This window comes from Aedes aegypti, unplaced genomic scaffold (genome assembly GCF_002204515.2).
Source record: "Aedes aegypti strain LVP_AGWG unplaced genomic scaffold, AaegL5.0 Primary Assembly AGWG_AaegL5_hic_scaff_363_PBJ_arrow, whole genome shotgun sequence".
Lineage (NCBI taxonomy): Eukaryota > Metazoa > Arthropoda > Insecta > Diptera > Culicidae > Aedes > Aedes aegypti.
In genome coordinates this window covers 1-19,641 of record NW_018736027.1, presented here as the reverse complement: position 1 = coordinate 19,641, position 19,641 = coordinate 1, and the positions used below count along the sequence as shown (strand labels likewise).

Below are 19,641 nucleotides of genomic sequence, written 5' to 3'. Positions count from 1 at the left end.
TCTGAGTATTGGTCCTGGTAGAGGGGAAACTTGGCAAAAGTCAGACCGAGGGTTCAGCCTTGACAAGTTAAGCTGTCAGGCAGCTCCAACTAAATACCATACAAAAAAAAAAAAAAAAAGTTTGATAAATCATACTTTAAATCTCATTTAAACCAGTGTTTTATACAACTTTGGCGACCTGTAACTAATAATTGTGACGTGCAGGAATATTTCTGAGTACGGCATCACATTCAGCGACCAAAAATCTACTAGAGACACATAATTTGATCCTTGAGACAGGCAAAATTATCGTTTTTGTTACGCTGTGCTATCTATAAAGATTTCAATAAAAAAATGTACTCACATCTTCTTCCTCCATGGGAAATTCCATTACTTCGTCCGCACTACTTTCAGTGGTGTCAATAGTAGTTGGAGTAATTTTCCTATGCGTTGGGCTGAGATAGATATCTTCTTTAGCCTTGCGTTTTGGACTGGTGTGCTTAGAATGATAACCGCCGTTCTCTTCTGGAAATTCTTCTTGGTCTGATATGTCAGACGCAGTGTCGTTAGACATTTGTCTGCTATGTTGCGAAAGCACCTTTTCAGAATATTGCTTTTCGAATTCGGCAACCTTTTCCTGGAAATATGTTCGTAGATCATCCATCTCTTGAGTATGGCGAGCCTCAAGCTCACTTTTCAAATCTTCGATCTCTACGGATCCACTTTTCACGTTTGATAATAGTTGCCGTAGTCGGCTCACTTCTGCGTCATGTTCGTTTTTCTCTGAGACCAACCGTTCTTGAATGATTTTGAGTTCTTCTTCACTAGTTGTTTTCATTTTGTCTAGTTCCTGCTGCAAATAATCGTCGAATTTACCTTGCACCATGTTGAATAGCCTCAATTCATCTGCTGATAAATACTTTCTGAATTGTTCCAATTGCTTGCTGATTGCAGTAGGAATATGAAGAGGATTTTGTTCCGAATAATCAATGTCCAAATTTAAATCCAGTTGACGTTCCCGTGAATTTCTGTTTGAGCGCTCCTCATATAAATCTGGAAAATCCGATAAGGCATCATCGGTTTCGCTGACTAAATCTATAGAAATCTCCGATATTCTTTGTCCCGTACTTTCCTGATCACGCATCCAATGCGGTCTCTGTTTGATTGTATCAGCATTTTCAGCCAGTTGCTTTGTGAGACGATTGACTTCCGCTACTAATTTGATACTTTCTGATCGCTCCATCTCTCGTGCTTGATTGATTTCTTGAAGCTTTTCTGCGAGTGTAACAATCCACTGATTTTGGTCGGCGACTTTTTGGAGGAGTTCTTTCTTGGATACAGTCTCATCGTTCAAAGGTCTGTACTCAGTGGAATTGGTAGCTAAGCTACTTGAGTCGCTACTTCTCTGTGGGTCTCTTAGAGATTCTAGTCGAGTTTCTTTCAAAGAATCTCTGGTAGAATAGGCTTCTAACATCATGTCTTTGGTAGCAATTATTTCATGCAATTGCTTTATTTCGTTATTCATTGCCTGGAACATGTTCAGGCTCACAACACTGTCCAAATCAAAACTTTTATTTACACTCAAAGAATCCGGAATGTTTTCCTTGTTGTCTTCATAAATAGTACTTTCAATGTTAAGTTGCTTGTGTAGTAATTTTTCCTCCAGTATTTTGCGTATCTCTTTACCTTTCTCTACCACAGCTAGAGGTTTTGATTGTTCGTCATCGGTATTCGGGCGACTTTCCGAGTGGTTGGAGTTGGTCAGTGTTTGTTCTGACTCTTCGGAGATGTCCTCTAACGCTTCCTTGATGTCAACAACTTTTTCCATCTGTTTAACAACTACAGGTTTATTTCCCTCAAGATTGTCGGCAGGTACATCTAGCTCATGCTGTGATTTAATTTCTTCAAAAGATTTGCTTGAAGTCAATATTTTTTCCTTTAAATCACCAGATAGATTACTATCACTTGAATCTTCTTTCAACTGCTGGTTTTCTGACAGAACCATTTCATTCACTGCCAATATGTCAACTGAGGCATTAGACATCAACATTTCTTCTATAGAGTTATCTTCTTCCACACTTGAGTCATGTACCTCTGATGATTGCTCATTGCATAGCTTCACTACGCCAAGACTAGCAAATTCAGGCTTATCTTCACTTTGTACGTTCTTCTCCTCTATTTCTGCACTTCTACTTCTTAACATTAATGATGATAATTTTTGAAGGGATGCTTCCTTATCACTATCCATCGGTTTGGAAGCAACATCGCTTCTAGAGCTGTTATCGTTATTATCACTCATTATGCGATCGCTCTCCGTATCTCGAGCTAATTCCGAGATGTCATTAGTTGTGCTGTAACTGTTATCGCCACTATTATCGAGTACATTCGATTGTTTCTGGAGCTTCTTCAACGATTTTAAACTCACTTTGCTATTGTTTATCAACACTACATCTTCATTTAGTGGAGATAATTCTTTTTTCGATTCACCCACTTTTTGCTTCAAATCTGATTCTTCTTTCTTTGGATCACTTCCTAGAACATCCGATGAAGATTCGATATTATCTAACAACGTACCCAGTGAGCCTACATCGTGGTTTTGTTTCAACAGCTTCTTTTTAACGGCAAGATTCACTTTATTATCTTCATCCTTTAGATCAGTACTTTCACTAAATGATTGAAAATGTTGAGCTATTTCATCACCGGACAGTTGCAAATCATCAATGTCGAATTTCCGAACACCCGATTCACCGGGCAGTTCATTGTCAATATCAAACAACTGCTTTTTTCTGTCGGTCGCTATTTTACTGTTGTCTACAGACCGTTGAGGCACGTTTTCAGCGGGAGCTGCACTAAGAACAAGGTTTTCCGAAATGCTACCGCTAGCGTCGTTATCCTGTGTACTTTCATCGTCTGGAATATCTATTTCCTCCATAATTTCTAGGCTGTCTTCATTGTTGCTACCACTGGCACTGGCACTACTCACACTGAGACTGCCGATAATGTCCTCCTCTAGCTTGAACCGAACTGAAGGCTCTGAGCGACTTACAACGGGTGACTTGTTGGGGCCAAGGTTTGATGGGCTGGAAAACTGCGACAGGTTTGGTGGCACCTGAAAAGGGCAAAACATAACGAAGTTTATTAGTATTTATAGTTTATATTTAGATGACTATTTTTGCAAATGACCTTCTTGAGTCTATTCATGCCACATTAGCGAAAAAACAAATTTTTGACAAACATAAATTGTACCTAAATCGTTGATTTGCTTTTCTATATAACATGCTTCACAATTGAGCATGCAAGCATGAGCATAGATGGTCGTATTCATAGCTGCTAACTACCTACTTCGTGATTGACCACAACAAGTAGATAATGTTGCATCGAGATTTGATCAACTAGGGACCATAGCCATTAGTTATTGGTAACAATTCTCAATGTGCACACATTGAGACTTCAAAATTCTATTAAAGTGCCGGCCATGGTCATCGGGGCAATGATCAAAAATATGTAAATTACGTACCTCTACCTCTGAAGCTTTACAGTTGACATGGAAAGGGTTAGACAGAAAGATGAGGTATTTAAGAATCGAGAATCAGACAGGTTAGTAATACGATCCATGATAACAACAAGAGCGTTTCCTTTTCCATCGGTCGCCTTTGCAGGACCAAACAATACAATCAAAGAACTAAACACTACACCACAGACAAACAGACGTAACATTCGAATAATTTACATCGTACAACGAATTAAATTGTAATTCACGGCAAACATTCCAGTTCGTCTGAATCCCGCCGTGGACTACGACAAGGGTATGGACTTTCATGCCTGTTGTTCAACATTGCGCTAAAAGGTGTTATGCGGAGAGCCGGGCCTAACAATCGGAGTACGATTTCCACGATATTCAGTTAATATGTTTGCTTCGCCGATGACATGGACATTATCGGCCGAACATTTGAGGAGGTAGCAAGACGCCGTCCAAGACAAAGTACATGCTAGTAGGTGGAGCCGAGCGCGACAGGGGACGGGAATACGCGACGGGGATACGTTCGACGTGATTGACGAGTTCATCTACATTGGATCCTTGCTAAGGATTGATAACAACGTTAGTCGTGAAATACGGGGCGCATCATCAGTGGAAGTCTTGACTCCTTAAGAAGCTGCGGTCAAAAAGGATTCACAACTGCACCAAATGTACCATGTACAAAACGCTCATAAGACCGATAGTCCTCTACGGGCATGGAACGACTTGCAATAGCCTTTACGGTAGCATTTCAATAGGACATAAATGGTTTTGCATTAAATTACATTTACAGTTTAATAAAGACCAACCTTATTTCGAATAGGCTTTGGAAGAAAACTAATTCCCAATTGGAAAATGTAAACGAAATTGTGATGTTTTAATATTCAATCTGAGCATTTTGAATCATATTTCTCAAATTTTGTGAGTTTGGTCTGTCTTGTTGTGGCTTTCGCGTGCTATAATTGATAGAGTTTATAAATCAGGTATAAGATATGAAGTAATGCAGGGATTCTTCGGTATTCAACGCATATTTACCTTGAAATCAATCTTACATAGGGTTCAAAAAGTTCAGCAGCTTCTGAAGTTCTTCAAAAACTCAAGCGGGCGCCATCCTAGGATTTGAGCTTAACACCGAATGTACGTATAATATGCAGATGTCAAAATGAACTTAGGCACCTACGTGAATTTCACGTAAGTGCGATAGGTAGCCTCAGTAACAATTACCGATTCACTATTTGGTGGTTATGAATGGCTTAGTGATCTTCATCTTAGTCAGGTGAAGTGGACGCAAAATTAATTTGGAATGATCTACGTAATTTTTCACCTAGAAATGACGTTTGGATTGTTTTGAGTGTATGTATTTTGGACAGACGTATCTATAGAATTCAGCTATTTCCATTTGATTTTTCCGAGAATGGTCAACATATAAACGCGTAACGGTCTGTCGGAAATACTTTAATTACTCTAGTTCTAAAATTGTACTGCTGAATCGTGTCAAATGCCCATATCATATATCTAGAGACAATGGAAATTCGCGGAAAAATTCTTGAAATTGCGTGCGACCAAAGCGATAAATTCAAAATTTCGCGGCTTCGTCGCTTTCCCATAATTTTGGCCATATATTACACAAAAATACACATAATCACATCAAGGTGATTATAAAACGAAGCCATACTTTGAGTTTTCAAGTGCACAAAACTGGAGAATCTGACAACAATTCGCGTTGAAAATCAATCAAATTGCTTGTTTGCTGGTGGTGACCAATGCGATAGAATTTCAAATTGAGAAACTGTTCGTATATTGCTTATGGCGTGTTCGGTCATTAGCGAGCATTTTAAACGTTAACCCGTATAGGCCTGAGTGAAAGCAAAAATACTGAAACCCTCACCGCTCAGAGAATTCTTGACGGATTCAAATGAGTTTTTGTCAGTTCACTGGCCCATATATCTAGTTCCTAGAAGTGGCCACAGGAACTCGGAAATATTCCTGTGGCCGGAGTTATTCTGGTGGGTCACTGGGTCAAGTCGGGTAAAAATTGGCTATTTTTTGGGACATGCTTAGTTACCTTTATTTATTTGCAATGACATTCTTTTTAATTTGCATAAATCATTAAGATATGATATTTAACATTATGAATGAAGAGTTTTACACTGTTTGAGCTATACCGGAAGTGGCCATTCGGACGTAATGCCCGGAAGAACCGGCTATAGATTCGTTGGACACTAAACCGTTTCAATTCTCGAAAAGTAGAAATCGAATATAATTTTAACCCAAAATGCATTCCCATAAGCTTGGCACAGATATTCAGATACAAATTGGCCACTTCATCGTAAGTTTGAGGCGTCCCAGGACCCGAAAATGGTCATTTGTAGGATTTATCAAATGCAAAACTCATAGTTATCCAATTCAAATGTTTCTCAAAAGGTTTACACTGATGAAATTTTCCTAATATTCCGTCATATAGTGGCCACATTATACCCGATTCCGGAATTTATCTGTGATTTGAAATTTGCCTACCTCCAGGGGCACAAACGCATAGCACCCTTTTCACCCGACCTGACCCAATGGAATAACTCCCACCGGAATAACTCCGACCACAGGAATATTTCCGCGTTCCTCTGGCCACTTCTAGAAACTAGATATGTGTACCAGTGAACTGACAAAAAATCATTTGAATCCATTAAGAATTCGCTGAGCGGTGAGGGTTTTAGAATTTTTGCTTTCACTCAGGCCTATACGGGTTAAACAATTGACGAGTTACCCTAATTGAAATTATTTCGGTAAATGTTTTTTTTTTGCGCAGAGAAAAAATATGTAATTTATGCATCTTTAAGTTTTTATTATGGCGATACTAAGTTGCTGATGTTTTCTGCTGTTCATTAGTTTTGAAGTGTGATCAAAGGAACGAAACAAAATACATTTTTTATCAATGAGGAAGTCATATCCGTGTTACAACATTATTTTCGACACTAGGCAAAATCAGCAATGCCGGTTCGTTGTCAAATCATTCCATTTTATTTCCGTTAATCTTTCATTAATAAATCCCTAGTTTTGCTCTTGGATTTGCACTATTGTTTAATCTTGACAGTATAAAACAACAGCTATTGAATTCAACGTTCCATGTTTTGATTGGGAAATAAAAAAAATATTTAAAATGCTTTTCACCCGACCAGATTTGAGCTTTCAAGCTTCGGAGTGTATTTTTTTATCTTATCTCGAGACCAACTTGCATCTGTTAGAAGGGGTTTGGATTGATTTCAATCACTTTCTCCAACTAGCAGACAATGATTGCTTTCTTACAAGAGATGTGATGTTCAAAATCAACGACTTGTCACTTCAGAGTCTAGTGCTAGAAACTGTAGAGCTTAACAAAGTAACAAGTCTACAAATCATGCACAATGCAAAAAAATACGTTCTATCGAATGAATTTATCTCTTGACTCAATTCAAAACACCAATCATCATGGTTTGAAGAGTTCTAAGTAGAATCTAGTACACGACACTGAAGACGGCCTTACAGTTGAGGTCGAAATACGCGTATCTGTCAAAGGATACAAAACTCTAGTGGAATTAAATCGGATAGTACCAAATTCGAATTTTAATTTATTTATTTGTTTTTGATTTTTTTTTTCAATTTCAATTCAAAAGCATGCAACGTAGAATTCAAAAGGCTGTTTTCCTTTTGATATTGCCAAGATTAAAACAGTAGTGCAAATCGAAGAGTAAAGTATTGATATTATGGTGTTTTATTTTTTTACCATTGTGGTGATCGTTGTTTTGAATTTAGTCATTCGATCAAACCTGCTGTTATTTTAGCGTGTATATTTTAACACTCGACATTTACATTCGATTGGAGACAAAGTCTAAGGCACTGATGTTGAATATGCTATGCATAGTTCAATTAATCGAATCACAAGGAAAAATCGAATGAAATTTTGAGCCTTTAGTACAGAAATTCGAAAAAAAAATGTTCATGTTTGAAATTTTTTTGATGGCTTCAATTTCTGTGAGTAACGCAACGTGTTGGTAGGATTCTATGGATGAACCTTTGAGTAAAATCCATTTCAGTCAAAATAAAAACAGTGTTTTATTAGAAACAACCAACAAAACTTAAAAAAAAAGCCTATTTAGATTACTGCATTCGATAAATCGAACAGCAATTACAAAATCTTAAAACTTTGAAGAAACTAAATATAAGGACATTGTCGGATATGGCGCTCTTTTCGTTGCGGTAAAGCATCGCAACCATTAGTTTTTTTTTTTTTTGCTTGGAAACAAGGACGTTTACGCTGTAATTAAAACGGAATACTAGGGATTCAATAAATAAGTTTGTTTTCCAACACGGAATTGGCATTGTCACGAAAATAGCGACTTTACTGATGAATGTTAACTTTTGCCTGGCAAGCACATAACAGATTAGCGTTGAGCAAACAACGTGTACATTCTTTCGATCGCATTCCGTAGAGCTTGTTAGATCGATACAACTTGTAATGTTGAAAGCACACTACTGATTTGACTTTCATTCATATAGTTTATATCTGTGCAAAAGAAGCGAAAGTTTAGCGCACTGACACAGTTTTTTCGCCAAGTATTGATTTCAGTTTCTATTTTGAATTCACAAAATTTGCGAAATTATACTTTGGGATTCATAACATGTCTTCTTTTTTTAAAGAACACGATGCCTAGTATAAATATCTGTTTTGAATTAATTGCATAATAGCAATGTCGCAGTTTCAACGCAGCACCGAACAGTGACATTCAACAGCGAACAACGAAACGATCTGTATCAGAAACTAAGAAACAGATGTAATTGCTCAACGATTTGCAACCAACCTAATAAAACGCACTGCTCAGAAGAAACCAAAATTCCACGCACAACGCACGAAACTACTGCTGGTCTGGTGGCGCTAGAGAATTCACGCGAATGCACGATGTTCACTGTTCAAAAATTGCCGAAACACTGAATCTTAGTCCCGATCAGTTGGTCGTGTAAAGCTAAACGAAGCAAAATGTGAAAGGAAACGGCAGTCAAAATATAGAAGTTGTGTGACGATTTCCGAGTTTGTTTCGGAAGCGAGCACCTGTAGCTAAATAGCTGTTTGGATGTTTGCAACTGTTGGTCTGAAGTTGCGGATCAAATTTTTAATGTGCGTGTTTATGTAGTCATCCAAATATAGTTAAGTTCTATATTTTTTACTATTTTCAAATATTATTAACAAGGTTTACACCTACTCACCTAAAACAATTAATCAATTAAGCATTAGTTGTAGACAAAACAGTTCGAATTCAAAATTAATAATTAAGTTGCATAAAACTAGGTATTAATAAAAAGTATTCAATTATTTTTATTAGCAAATCTATAGTATTCATGTTGGTACGTTCATTAACTCACTTCAAACACATTGTGTTTGAAAATGACTAATTAAACTTTTTTTTTATAAAGAGCACGCGTTTCATTCAAGTCATCCCGTGTTCACTGTCTATAGCTTCCCATGACAAAAATAGAGGGTCAGTCCTCTTACCGATTGCATTAAATGCAACAGAAGAATGCATAAACCCAACTCGAAGAATTCTCTGTTCTACGATCTATTAAAGGAGTTCCCAAATTGTTACATGTTCGACCCACTTTGGAGAAGTATGATAAATTAATACACGGTGCTTAGTTTAACCGTTATTATCAAATAAAAAAGCAGATGTATTGTGTAGCTATTCTACACATTCTCGGCAGATTTTTAAAATATTCCTGGACGATTTTTTGAGTTACGCCCTTTTAAAGGGCGTAACCGTTAAAAATGTTGATTTTTAATACATTCAGCAATGTATTTGGATACAGGAATCCATTTTGGAATCTACATTTTATATATGGCGCCCATGAAATTTGTTTTGGGTTATTGGAAAGAATTCGTTGTCAATCTGCAGAAATCTATACAAAATCTCAACAGATGCCTCATAAGAACTTTGTCGTAGATCAAGGACCAGTCAAAACTAGTAATCCAGACAAGATGAAGCCATGAAGAAACAGTATCATTAATAATCTCAGGAATCCGCCCAATGGAACTCTTAATGAATCTATCTCCCAAGACATGTTTTTTTATTAGCTTCTTGTCAAACCTCTACGAGTCTACTAAGAACTCCAAGCAAAATCAACCAAGGACCTTTTCTAGAATCCATTGACAATCTTATTAGCAATCTACTAATAACCATGTCAGTGATCTCTCAGAATGAATTTTTAAAATACTGGTCAATTATCGATTCGATTTCCTTAAGGATTCCAGCAAAGATCTCATATAAAAATTTGTCATGATTCAAAAGGAAATCTAGCAAGCATCTCGCCAAATCTCGCCATAAATCCTTAAGTACTTGAGTAGAAATGTTTCAAAGATTCTAATCGTTGATCATTTCTCTATCACATCACCAAAATAATCATAATGCGAAGTACGAATAACAGACGGTGGTGCACTCTCCTGGAAAAAAAAAAGTTTTACCCCATAGTACTTGATATTTAAGAGCCAGTTCGCGAGAGCCGCAACCCCCTTTCAAAGGAAAATTGAATTGATGTTCTCCGATCAGGGCTGAAATTTTCAGGGATTGTTTTCTATATAAAAGAAGATGTTTTGCAAAATTTTAGATTTTTATATTAGGGGGAAGTGGGACAAAATGACCCCAAATGATTTCATGTCACTAAACATGCAAAATCACAAAAACTAATAAAACTATAGTAAAAGTGCACGGATTATGTTAAAATATGGCATGATTACTCTACGCTATATATAAACTTCAAGATTGGCATGGTATATAGATTTTAAAAGTACTTCAAATAGAAAATAATGAGCTTTTCATAAAAAAATTGGTGATTTTCAAATCAATTTTTTTCTTGCCAACCGAACTAGGTCAAAAATCTCAATATGACGTTTTGTAGGGCAACTCATGGGCTTTCATTTGATATGTAATCCAGATATGCCGTTTCAAAAATCTTCGAAATTTTTTTTTCGGGATGGTGTTTGAACTTGAGCCATTTTGCGAGTACCGCAACCCCCTTGCATAGAGAGGTTGTATTGATGTTCTCCAATCGAGCTGAAATTTACAGGAGTTGTTTTCCTATATAAAAGAAGATATTTCGCAAAATTTCAGATTTTTATATTAGGGGAAAGTGGTACAAAATAACCACTAATGATTTAATATTGAGAAAAAAAAATACAAAATCAGGTAAACCTGTTATAGCTATAGTAAAAATGCATGGATTTGTATGAAATTTGGCATGTTTACTTTACGTTATATAAACATCAAATGAACATGGTATTATTGGGATTTAAATAAAATGTTTCAAATCGAGAAAACCCTGTTTTTTTTGTTAAAATTAGTTTTTATTATTAAAACGACACTTTTGTTTGTCAACCAAACTAAGGCCAAAAACTAAATATGAAAAAAAAACGGACGGTATGAGCAGAGTATGTCGGGTAGTTGTAATACCTATTATTTCATACCGTGTTGCCACTGCCATATCTGAAAGAAATGTTGCTTCCTTGCAAAAAGTGATGATGTGGATAACAATAAGGCATTGCACCAATGTTTTCGTTAGCAGCCTCGGTTCAGCAGTAAGCGTTGTTTCTTCTCACGCTGTTTGCTTGGGAATCAACCACCGCATTTTTTTTTAATTTGGGTAATGTTTTGATGGGTTCGATTGGGAGAAGCCACATATGTGTGTAAACCTTGATTGTAATTGCTTAGTTTAGACTGACTGCACATATGGCTGTTATGAGACATTGTACTGTTTATATCTTGAATAGAATTTTGACTTTAACTGGTCTTGATGTTTGCAAATTTCAGTGAAAAGAGAGAGAAAGATGGTTGAAAATTACATTTTCTCACAAAAATTATGTTTTTTTACAAAAAAAAAACATATTTTTCGGTAAAATCCGTTTTATACGTTACAGTAATTCTTATGATTTTGCTTATTTTCCAACACAAAAAATATAAGGAGTCGTTTTTGATTCACTTTTCCCTTATAAAAAGTGTAGTTCTGCCAAATGGGTTCCCGTTTGAATAGTAATGAAAACATATTGAGAAACTATAGATTATTATGAGATAGTTGACAAGCTTTAAATTGTGCTTATTGTAACTATTGTAACGCCTTTAATAACTAGTAGAATGTATGTGTCTGTATTCGTTAAAAATACAAAAGTAAGCAATGTTTTGGACAGACACTATTTGTGGTTTAACTGCAATCATCCACTGATTGGTTCAATGAATCAGCATTGAACGACGCATAGTATTGTTCTTATTACATATAGCTTATGTGTTGATTATGCTCAAAAGTATTATTTTCAGTTTTATTTGAAAATTGTGTACTCACGGCACCTACACAACGATCCCAATACAATGTTCCAGATTAAAAAAAAAAAAAAACATTTGGCTCTAATTCGGACAGCCTCTTTTAACTATTTTGAACTGCATTTACATCATATTTTTGGCAATGTGGTGTCACTAAACTTTTAAACTATAACTTTGTATATTATTATGCCTCAATCACTACATAAAAAGCATATTTTTCATTCAATATAGTTGTATAAACGATGTGGGTGTATTCGTTGGCATTATCACTAATACAAAGTTCACCACGGAAAATACACCACGCCTAGAGTAACTTTTTCATTTTTTATTGTTAATTAATAGTAACTGAATTAAAAATGCGTGTAAAATGAGCAATCATGTGCACTTTTACCATAGTTATATCAGTTTTTTGCGATTTTGCATGTTTAGTGACATAAAATCATTGGGAGTCCGTTTTGTCCCACTTCCTCCTAATAAAAAAATCTAAAATTTTTCAAAACATATTCTTTTATATAGAAAAACAATCCCTGAAAATTTTCAGCCTGATCGAAGAATATCGATACAAGAAGGGGTTGCGGCTCTCGGCGAAACTGGCTCTTAAATAAACCGGTAGTCCAATGTTTGAAATACATATTTTCCCGGGGTGTTCTCCAAATTCCCGGGTATTTCCCGTATTTTCCCCCGGTAATTTATAATTCCCGGGTTTTTCCCGGTTTTACAGTTCCCGGTTGCTTTAAATCAGCATAATCCTCCAAGTAATCAGGTAATCATTTTTTGTTGAAGCCTTCTCACTGCATGAATGAAGCTCATTAACCTTTATATTGCTAAGATTCTTATAACTAAGGTTTTGCAAAACACGAGGCTCGTTCATACGTACATTATACACCTTTCAAAAACAATTATTTGCATAACTATTCGATTTAAAAATAAGCGATTTTGGCGTTGACATTTTAATTTATTTGATGCTCCATATGTGTGCATGAAAATAAACTGAAATTAACAACATATTTTTAGCTGTGTGTGATTCTCTATGGATAGATTTGGATCAATGCAGAATTCAGTGTTGTTGCAGATTCTTGTATAATAATGTTTAAATTTAGGTAACTGGCATTTAAGTTTAACATTTATGGACATATGTACCGTTTTAGGTGTTATTGCAATAGTTCATTACACTCAATGGTCATACGAATCTTTCCGCTAAACTAACCTAAATTAAGCAACGATGATTTTCATCTAATATTCATAAGAGTTCAATAATCTCACTTTCCGTTAGACTAATTAGATTAACTAATAATTAACTGGATGGTTTCGAGTTCAAATTAACAATTTAATTACAATTTATTAACAAATTTAACTGATATAGAGTGCATGTAAACAGGTCACTTTTTAGCATAGGGCAGTGATGCATTTTAAACTGAACGCGAGCCAAAAGTGAACTGAACGCGTTCTAATTTTTGCACGTGATCGCAGTAACCATTGATTCTCTCGTGCAAGATTCTGACGCTTGCTCACAAACGGCCTGTTCACTTTAAAATGCACAGTGAAGCACAAAACTTTAAATACACTACTTAAAACTGCATTTGAAGTCATATTACGTACAATGTATGGAACCTTAAATGTCCATGGCATCCTTAGTAAATCTTTCTGCTGTTAAATTTGTTTTAATCTGTCAAAAACAATTTTCCTTTCGCGTTTATTTTTCAAGCTCTTTTGATTTCAAAATTTTTTGACTGATCAATGTTCAAGCCTACTTGATCTCTCGTTCAAAAATTTGAACTGGAACGCAAACTGAACGCGTTCAAATGCAACAATAGGGTGTAGGCAACAACAATCTTTCTAACATTCAGTTTCTCTCACTGTCCCGTCGAACGGCGACACTGATGTTTGTATGCCACTCACTGATTGCGCTACGCTCGGTTCCCCAAATTTCTCGAACTTCCAACACAAGCGCATGAAAAGAATGGTAGTCGAGAACTGTCAAAACGTATGACAAATATTTAAAAATATAAATTACTGCAAATCAAGTATAATGTGAATATATAACTTTTTGTCTTTAGTTCATCTTCCGTGGTGTTTTCTTTGCTTCAGGATTTCGTATTTACTACCCTGAAAAAACCATCTATTGCATTTTCAGTTTTTGATTATCGTCTTATTGATTTGGTATTTAATACATGTCCTAGATTTAATTTCAATGTAAATTGCGGATTGTCCGAGACACATTTGGTCACTTTATTATAGGATGTTCTGGAGATATCTATGAATACAGTAGCTTCGACTTTATTTTATATTGTTTAATAAAACTTTACCTTACAGTTGTCAACAACTATATTGTTAATTGAATTTACAAATGACAAACGTCAAAAAATGAACAATATTTCAATTTACCTAAAACATTTTTTATGAAGAATACATACAATATTTTGCAATTTTATGGACTAAATCAGAGTAGATTATGTGCTGATTTATTGTAAGTAGATTTGTGAGCATGACTTAAATCGAAAAGATGTAAAGATCATGTCATCCAGGAACATCTGGAGTGAAGACAACTTGGACAGATCTTCTTCACTGCCAGTGTTCTATCAAAAGAGAGCTTTCTTTGTTTAAAACACCATTAATGCATTTGTTTTCCGTGTGGCAGGCATGACAAAAAAAAATAGCCAATTATGATTATTTTAGTTAATTAATTTTAATTAAAAGATGTGTGTATAGTCGCGGCCCATCGTTGGAGAAACACTGACATTTATCTAGGAACACTCCATGTGAAGTATGATGGCATCATGGTGCGTAAGAGACTATAAATTAGAACTCAAACACCAAGCGCATACATCAATTACACTCGAGAAGCGAAAACGTTACAGACAGAATGCGTGTGAGGAAATCGAAAAAGAGTTTTTTTTTTGGTTTTAAGCTGCTCTGTGAAGTAGTGTAGCAGCTTCGTTTGATATATTCAACTCAGAAATGCAATGCTTATGGGGAGGAAATATTGGAATGTAGGCTGCCGTGTATGCTCGTTTTGCGTCGATGCATTCATTATATGCTTGTTTATTTAATGAGATGTCAATGATAGATTTTGTGTCCAGTACCGAACTGTAAATCATTAGTTGCTGAAAAATTTGCTTATGCAAATTAATATATAAGAAATTTGTACATTTTCACTGATCTGAAAATGACACTGCTCCATTTTTTATAAACAAGCTGATACATTCGTTATTAGGCGATGGGTTATTCCATTCGTAGGGGACGACCTGGTGTAGTGGTTATAATACACACCTCTCACGCGAGGACTTGGGATTGAATCCCATCTCCGAGATGGTCACTTATGACGATTTTCCTTCGGAAAGGAAAGTAAAGCCGTTAGTCCCGAGATGAATTAGCCCAAGCTAAAAATCGCGTTAATAAAGATAGAAAAAAGTGGATTCCATTCGTGCTGTTAACCTCCTATGCTTTGTTTCTATACCAGCATTTCAGACTCCTCTAATAAAAATGTCTCGCCTAGTTTATGATCTCGCTCAAAATGTCATTGATGTTTGGGTGACAAAACGTTGAAGGACAAAATGCCGAATACCAAAACGTCGAAAAAGAAAACGGTCGAAAGGACCAAAACGTCGAATGCCAAAAGGATAACACGTCGAAGGGACAAAACGTCGAAAAGAAAATTTATACGAAAGTTCAATGTCTATCTATTCTTTTTAATAGAAGAAATATTGAAGAAAATCGGTAAACATGTAAACATAAGGGAATTTTTTTTTTATTACCGTACGGGTTTGGGCCGAAGGGTCTCAGATTTTCATGAAACTTTTTCCACAGGCAGGGCTCATGGATATATGAATAAAAAAATTGAGAAAATTCAGGGTCGCCTATTTTTCAGGAAAACTCAGGTGGAAATTTTTTGTTTTCCCTTGACACTACTTACTTTGAAAAATCATTAACTCAAGAACGAAGCATCGTAGAAAACAAAGTTTTTATATGAAAATTGAGGCAAATTTTCTCAGAAATCCAAAAAAAATATGAACTGGAAAAAGTTTTCCACAAAATTTTCCACCGTTGGGAAATTTCGTAAAAGAAAGCCGGAAAACTATGCCCGAACTCGTGGAAAATTTCAAAAAAATATTTTCGAGGAAGGTAATTTTATAAGCTTCAATCACTGAAATTTTTGGAATGCACTTTTTTTTTGTTTTTGAGTTATGGCCAATTTTGTGAAAAAATGTCCAGATGTGCCATAATAAGACTTTTCTTTGAAAAATCAGAACTCAAGAACGAAACATTGTGCAAACAAAGTTTTTATATAAATTTTAAGCAAATTTTCTCAGAAATCAAAAAAAAATATGAACTGGAAAAAGTTTTCCACAAAATTTTCCACCGTTGGGGAAATTCATATAGAAAAGCTGTAAAATCTATGCCCGAACTCGCGGAAATTTTTTAATAAAATATTTTTAAGAAAGAAACTTTATAAACTTCAATTCTGGTAACTTTTAGGATGTACTTTTCTTTAGTTCCTGATCTATGGTCAATTTTGTAAAAAATGCAAAGATTTGCCATACATGCCTTTTCGTTTAAAAATCATGACTCAAGACTCATCATGACTTGTCGAACCGGATTCAAATTATCTCAAAAATATGAAATTTTTGAAATGGAATCAGTTTCCCAGGACATTTTTCACTGTTTATGAAAACAAATAATGAAAACCCGATTAGCTATTCCAGCTTTCAAACAAAGTATATTTGAAAAGAGCGATCAATAAGATCCAATCCTACAATATTTTTCAATACGCTCATTTTTCGTTCCTAAAACATGATCAAATATTGCTAGAATGAGCTGTTTGAACCATATATTTACAAATTTATAAGTTCATAAACAAAATTTCTTAAGAACGAAACTACATAGAAACAAAGTTTTCTTCAATCAGAATGTAGGCAATTTTTTCCTGTTAGGTAACTACAAAATTGACAGTTAAATAAATGGGTAGACAATATGACAAATAGGTACCATGACCCCACAGTTATGGATCAAATAGTGTGGAGTCCAGCCTGTAAAATTCAATAAAACGACATGAAAAACATAAAATTGTAATTTAAAAGCACCAATAGAATCGTTTCAGATTGGAACTTCGGTTAGTAAACTGTTTTGAGTTAAATATTTACAAAGGATTGCATAAAAATTAAAAATTGTATCGGTTTCTGAAAACCATATTATGGATCAAATTGTTACATATTACGGATCAGTGCGCAAAATCAAGAGATTTTCAACTCAATGCATCTGTGTTGCATGATTTGACGAAAGTTAACAATGTGTCACATATTACTGCAAAAAATAGCAGTGTTAGAGCTGGAAACAAGGGTAAAATGCCTTTTTTATTGTGATACTGCATTGTAGTAACTGAGACATGAACTGTTTTCGCTCAACACCAAGTTCTCCACCCATTTTTGTTTGCTAAAAAAGGTAATTTACAAACCTTTATGTGCTTTTGTCTGAAAATGTCGAATCCAATGCTTAAAATTGCAGAAATCTACATTCTTTGGAAGAGATCCATAACCGTGGTAAACAATCATTTCCTGGTCCATATTATGGATCACTAATTAGAAGTGCTAATATTCGGTATTTAAAATAAAAATTCAAGTAAAATGTTTTCCAAAGATGAATTCATACTAAATCGAAGCGAACGAGCATGTTTTATGCTATAACATTTGAATTTAACCACCTGAGGGAGCTTATGAATGCTGACGGCACTTCTTACAGAAAACGGCCATATAATGATAGCTGTGTGGTACCAACTAAACATTTGTCAAAAACACCGTTATTTAGCGGTTGAATGTTGTGTTTAACATTACAAATGGTAGAAGACAAATAGTAAAACATGGGAAAAATATGTTTTACGTCAACGTTTATGTTTTGAGCGAGTTATCCGCTGTTGAATGCCAAAGTGATCCGTCACTGTGGGTGATCCGTCACTGTGGGTGATCCGTAACTGTGTGGGCATGGTATTTACCAATTCAAGTTTAAAGCGTTGAAATGGCTTGAAAATCATAAGTTTACCAAAAACTAACAAAGAGCAGTGAGAAAGTGCAAGTGTTGTCTATCAGCTGTATATTCCTCGTTATTAATTTTTGGAAAGTGAAAAAAGTTTTCCCGAAGCTGTTGAAATGGACAAAGTTCAATATTACGAATACAATTCTTTATGCTGTAACCCTTTCGGACTGGACGGCCACAATTCAGTAAGGACAAATCTACGATCGATCAGCCAAGGCCTCATCAGTAAGCTTCATTCGAATGGAGTTCGGTGGATTACGGAAAAGATGAAAATTTGCGTGAAGTGCTCCATTAGCGGTGACCAGAAGGCTCTCGTAACGGATCTTCCAGAAGCAATGGCGTTTGAGGAACAAGTTTCACCACTATCTTCGTTGGCGTCGCCAAAGGAAACTCCTTCCTCGGGTGAGTCTGTTGGTTCTATAAATAATGCACAAAAAATACAAGAGCTTGCTAAATTCTTGGAAATTTCTTTTCAAGTAAAATCTTCACGTTTGGATGCTTCTAGTAGTAACTATCGCAATGCTTCTATGGACGAAATGTTCAAACAAATTTTGAGTAAAATAAAGACTTGGTTTCCGCCTAATATTGTCGATGTTACAGAAGGTTTCAATTCCGTTTTATTAAATTTGAACTCAGCTGTTACAAAAGCCGAACCTGACAATCAAATTGAACTTCTAAAATTACTTCCTAGGAATTGGTCATATGCCAAAGTTAAAGCTCATTTTGATGTGTCTCAACACGTTATAACTGAATCAAAAAAATACAATTTAGGGATTCAACCACTTTCAAAAGTAGGACGACCCTCGCATGGATCAGATGTCCAAGACATAGTTTCAAATTTTTACCTAAGGGATGATATCAGTCGGCCATTTCCTGGCTTGAAAGATACCATATCTATTAAGTTACCCAATGGAGTGCGCCAAAATGTTCAAAAACGCCTTTTGCTTGACCCTTTGGATACTTTATATAAACAATATTTGGAAACCTGTAAGAGTGAACAGGAATCTGTCTCATTCACATCGTTCTGGAAACTTAAACCAAAACAAAGTGTTTATACAAAGGATTCATCGGCCATGAATGTTTGTGTTTGCATGATACATGAGAATATGAAATTCATGATTGATGCATTGAAAAAAACTAATTGCTTTGACCTTTGACTAGTCAAATGATATGTCCAGATAGTACAGATGATTGTTACTTGAGGTCCTGTGAGGATTGTAAATTAAAGAAATTAGATTTTGTTGCCAATCGCTTAGATGAAAACAAAGTTGAAGAAGTTAAGTATTGTTTTTGGATTATTTCTCCTCGTTGTGAAATTATCAACAAAGAGGAAAATGTAAATGATTTTATAGAAAACTTGAAAAATCTCACAGGGAAGTTTCTTGTGCATCAATTCAAAGTAGATAAACAAAATAAATTTATAAGAGCTAAAAAGGAATCACTAGTTGAAAACAAAGAAATAATGTGCCAGATGGATTTCGCGGAAAATTATTCGTGCGTGATACAAGATTCCATTCAAAGCCATTACTTTGTACGACCTCAAGTAACAATACATCCATTTGTAATTTATTACAAAGACAAATCTTCGATCAAAGTCTTAAATTTTGTTGTAATTGCTGAAATAAAAAAGCATAACACGACATCAGTTTATGCTTTTCAAACAAAACTAATTTCAAGATTGAAAAATAAATTTCCTGAGCTTGAAAAAATCATTTATCTTTCTGATGGTTGCGGAGAGCAGTACAAAAATAAATCAAATTTCAAAAATGTATGCAACCATAAAAAATT

General features: G+C 35.2%; 1 protein-coding gene across 1 annotated transcript; it reads right to left on the bottom strand.

The window, feature by feature from the left end:
• Positions 1-343: 343 nt before the first annotated feature.
• Positions 344-8,442, bottom strand: LOC110681079 (protein hook homolog; the record flags this gene model as incomplete). Its single annotated transcript, XM_021856851.1, has 2 exons — positions 8,329-8,442; positions 344-3,088 (listed from the first exon to the last, which is right to left on the bottom strand). A coding segment is annotated over exon 2 (2,568 nt), but the record flags the coding sequence as incomplete, so codon positions are not given.
• Between the last annotated feature and the right edge of the window lie 11,199 nt (positions 8,443-19,641).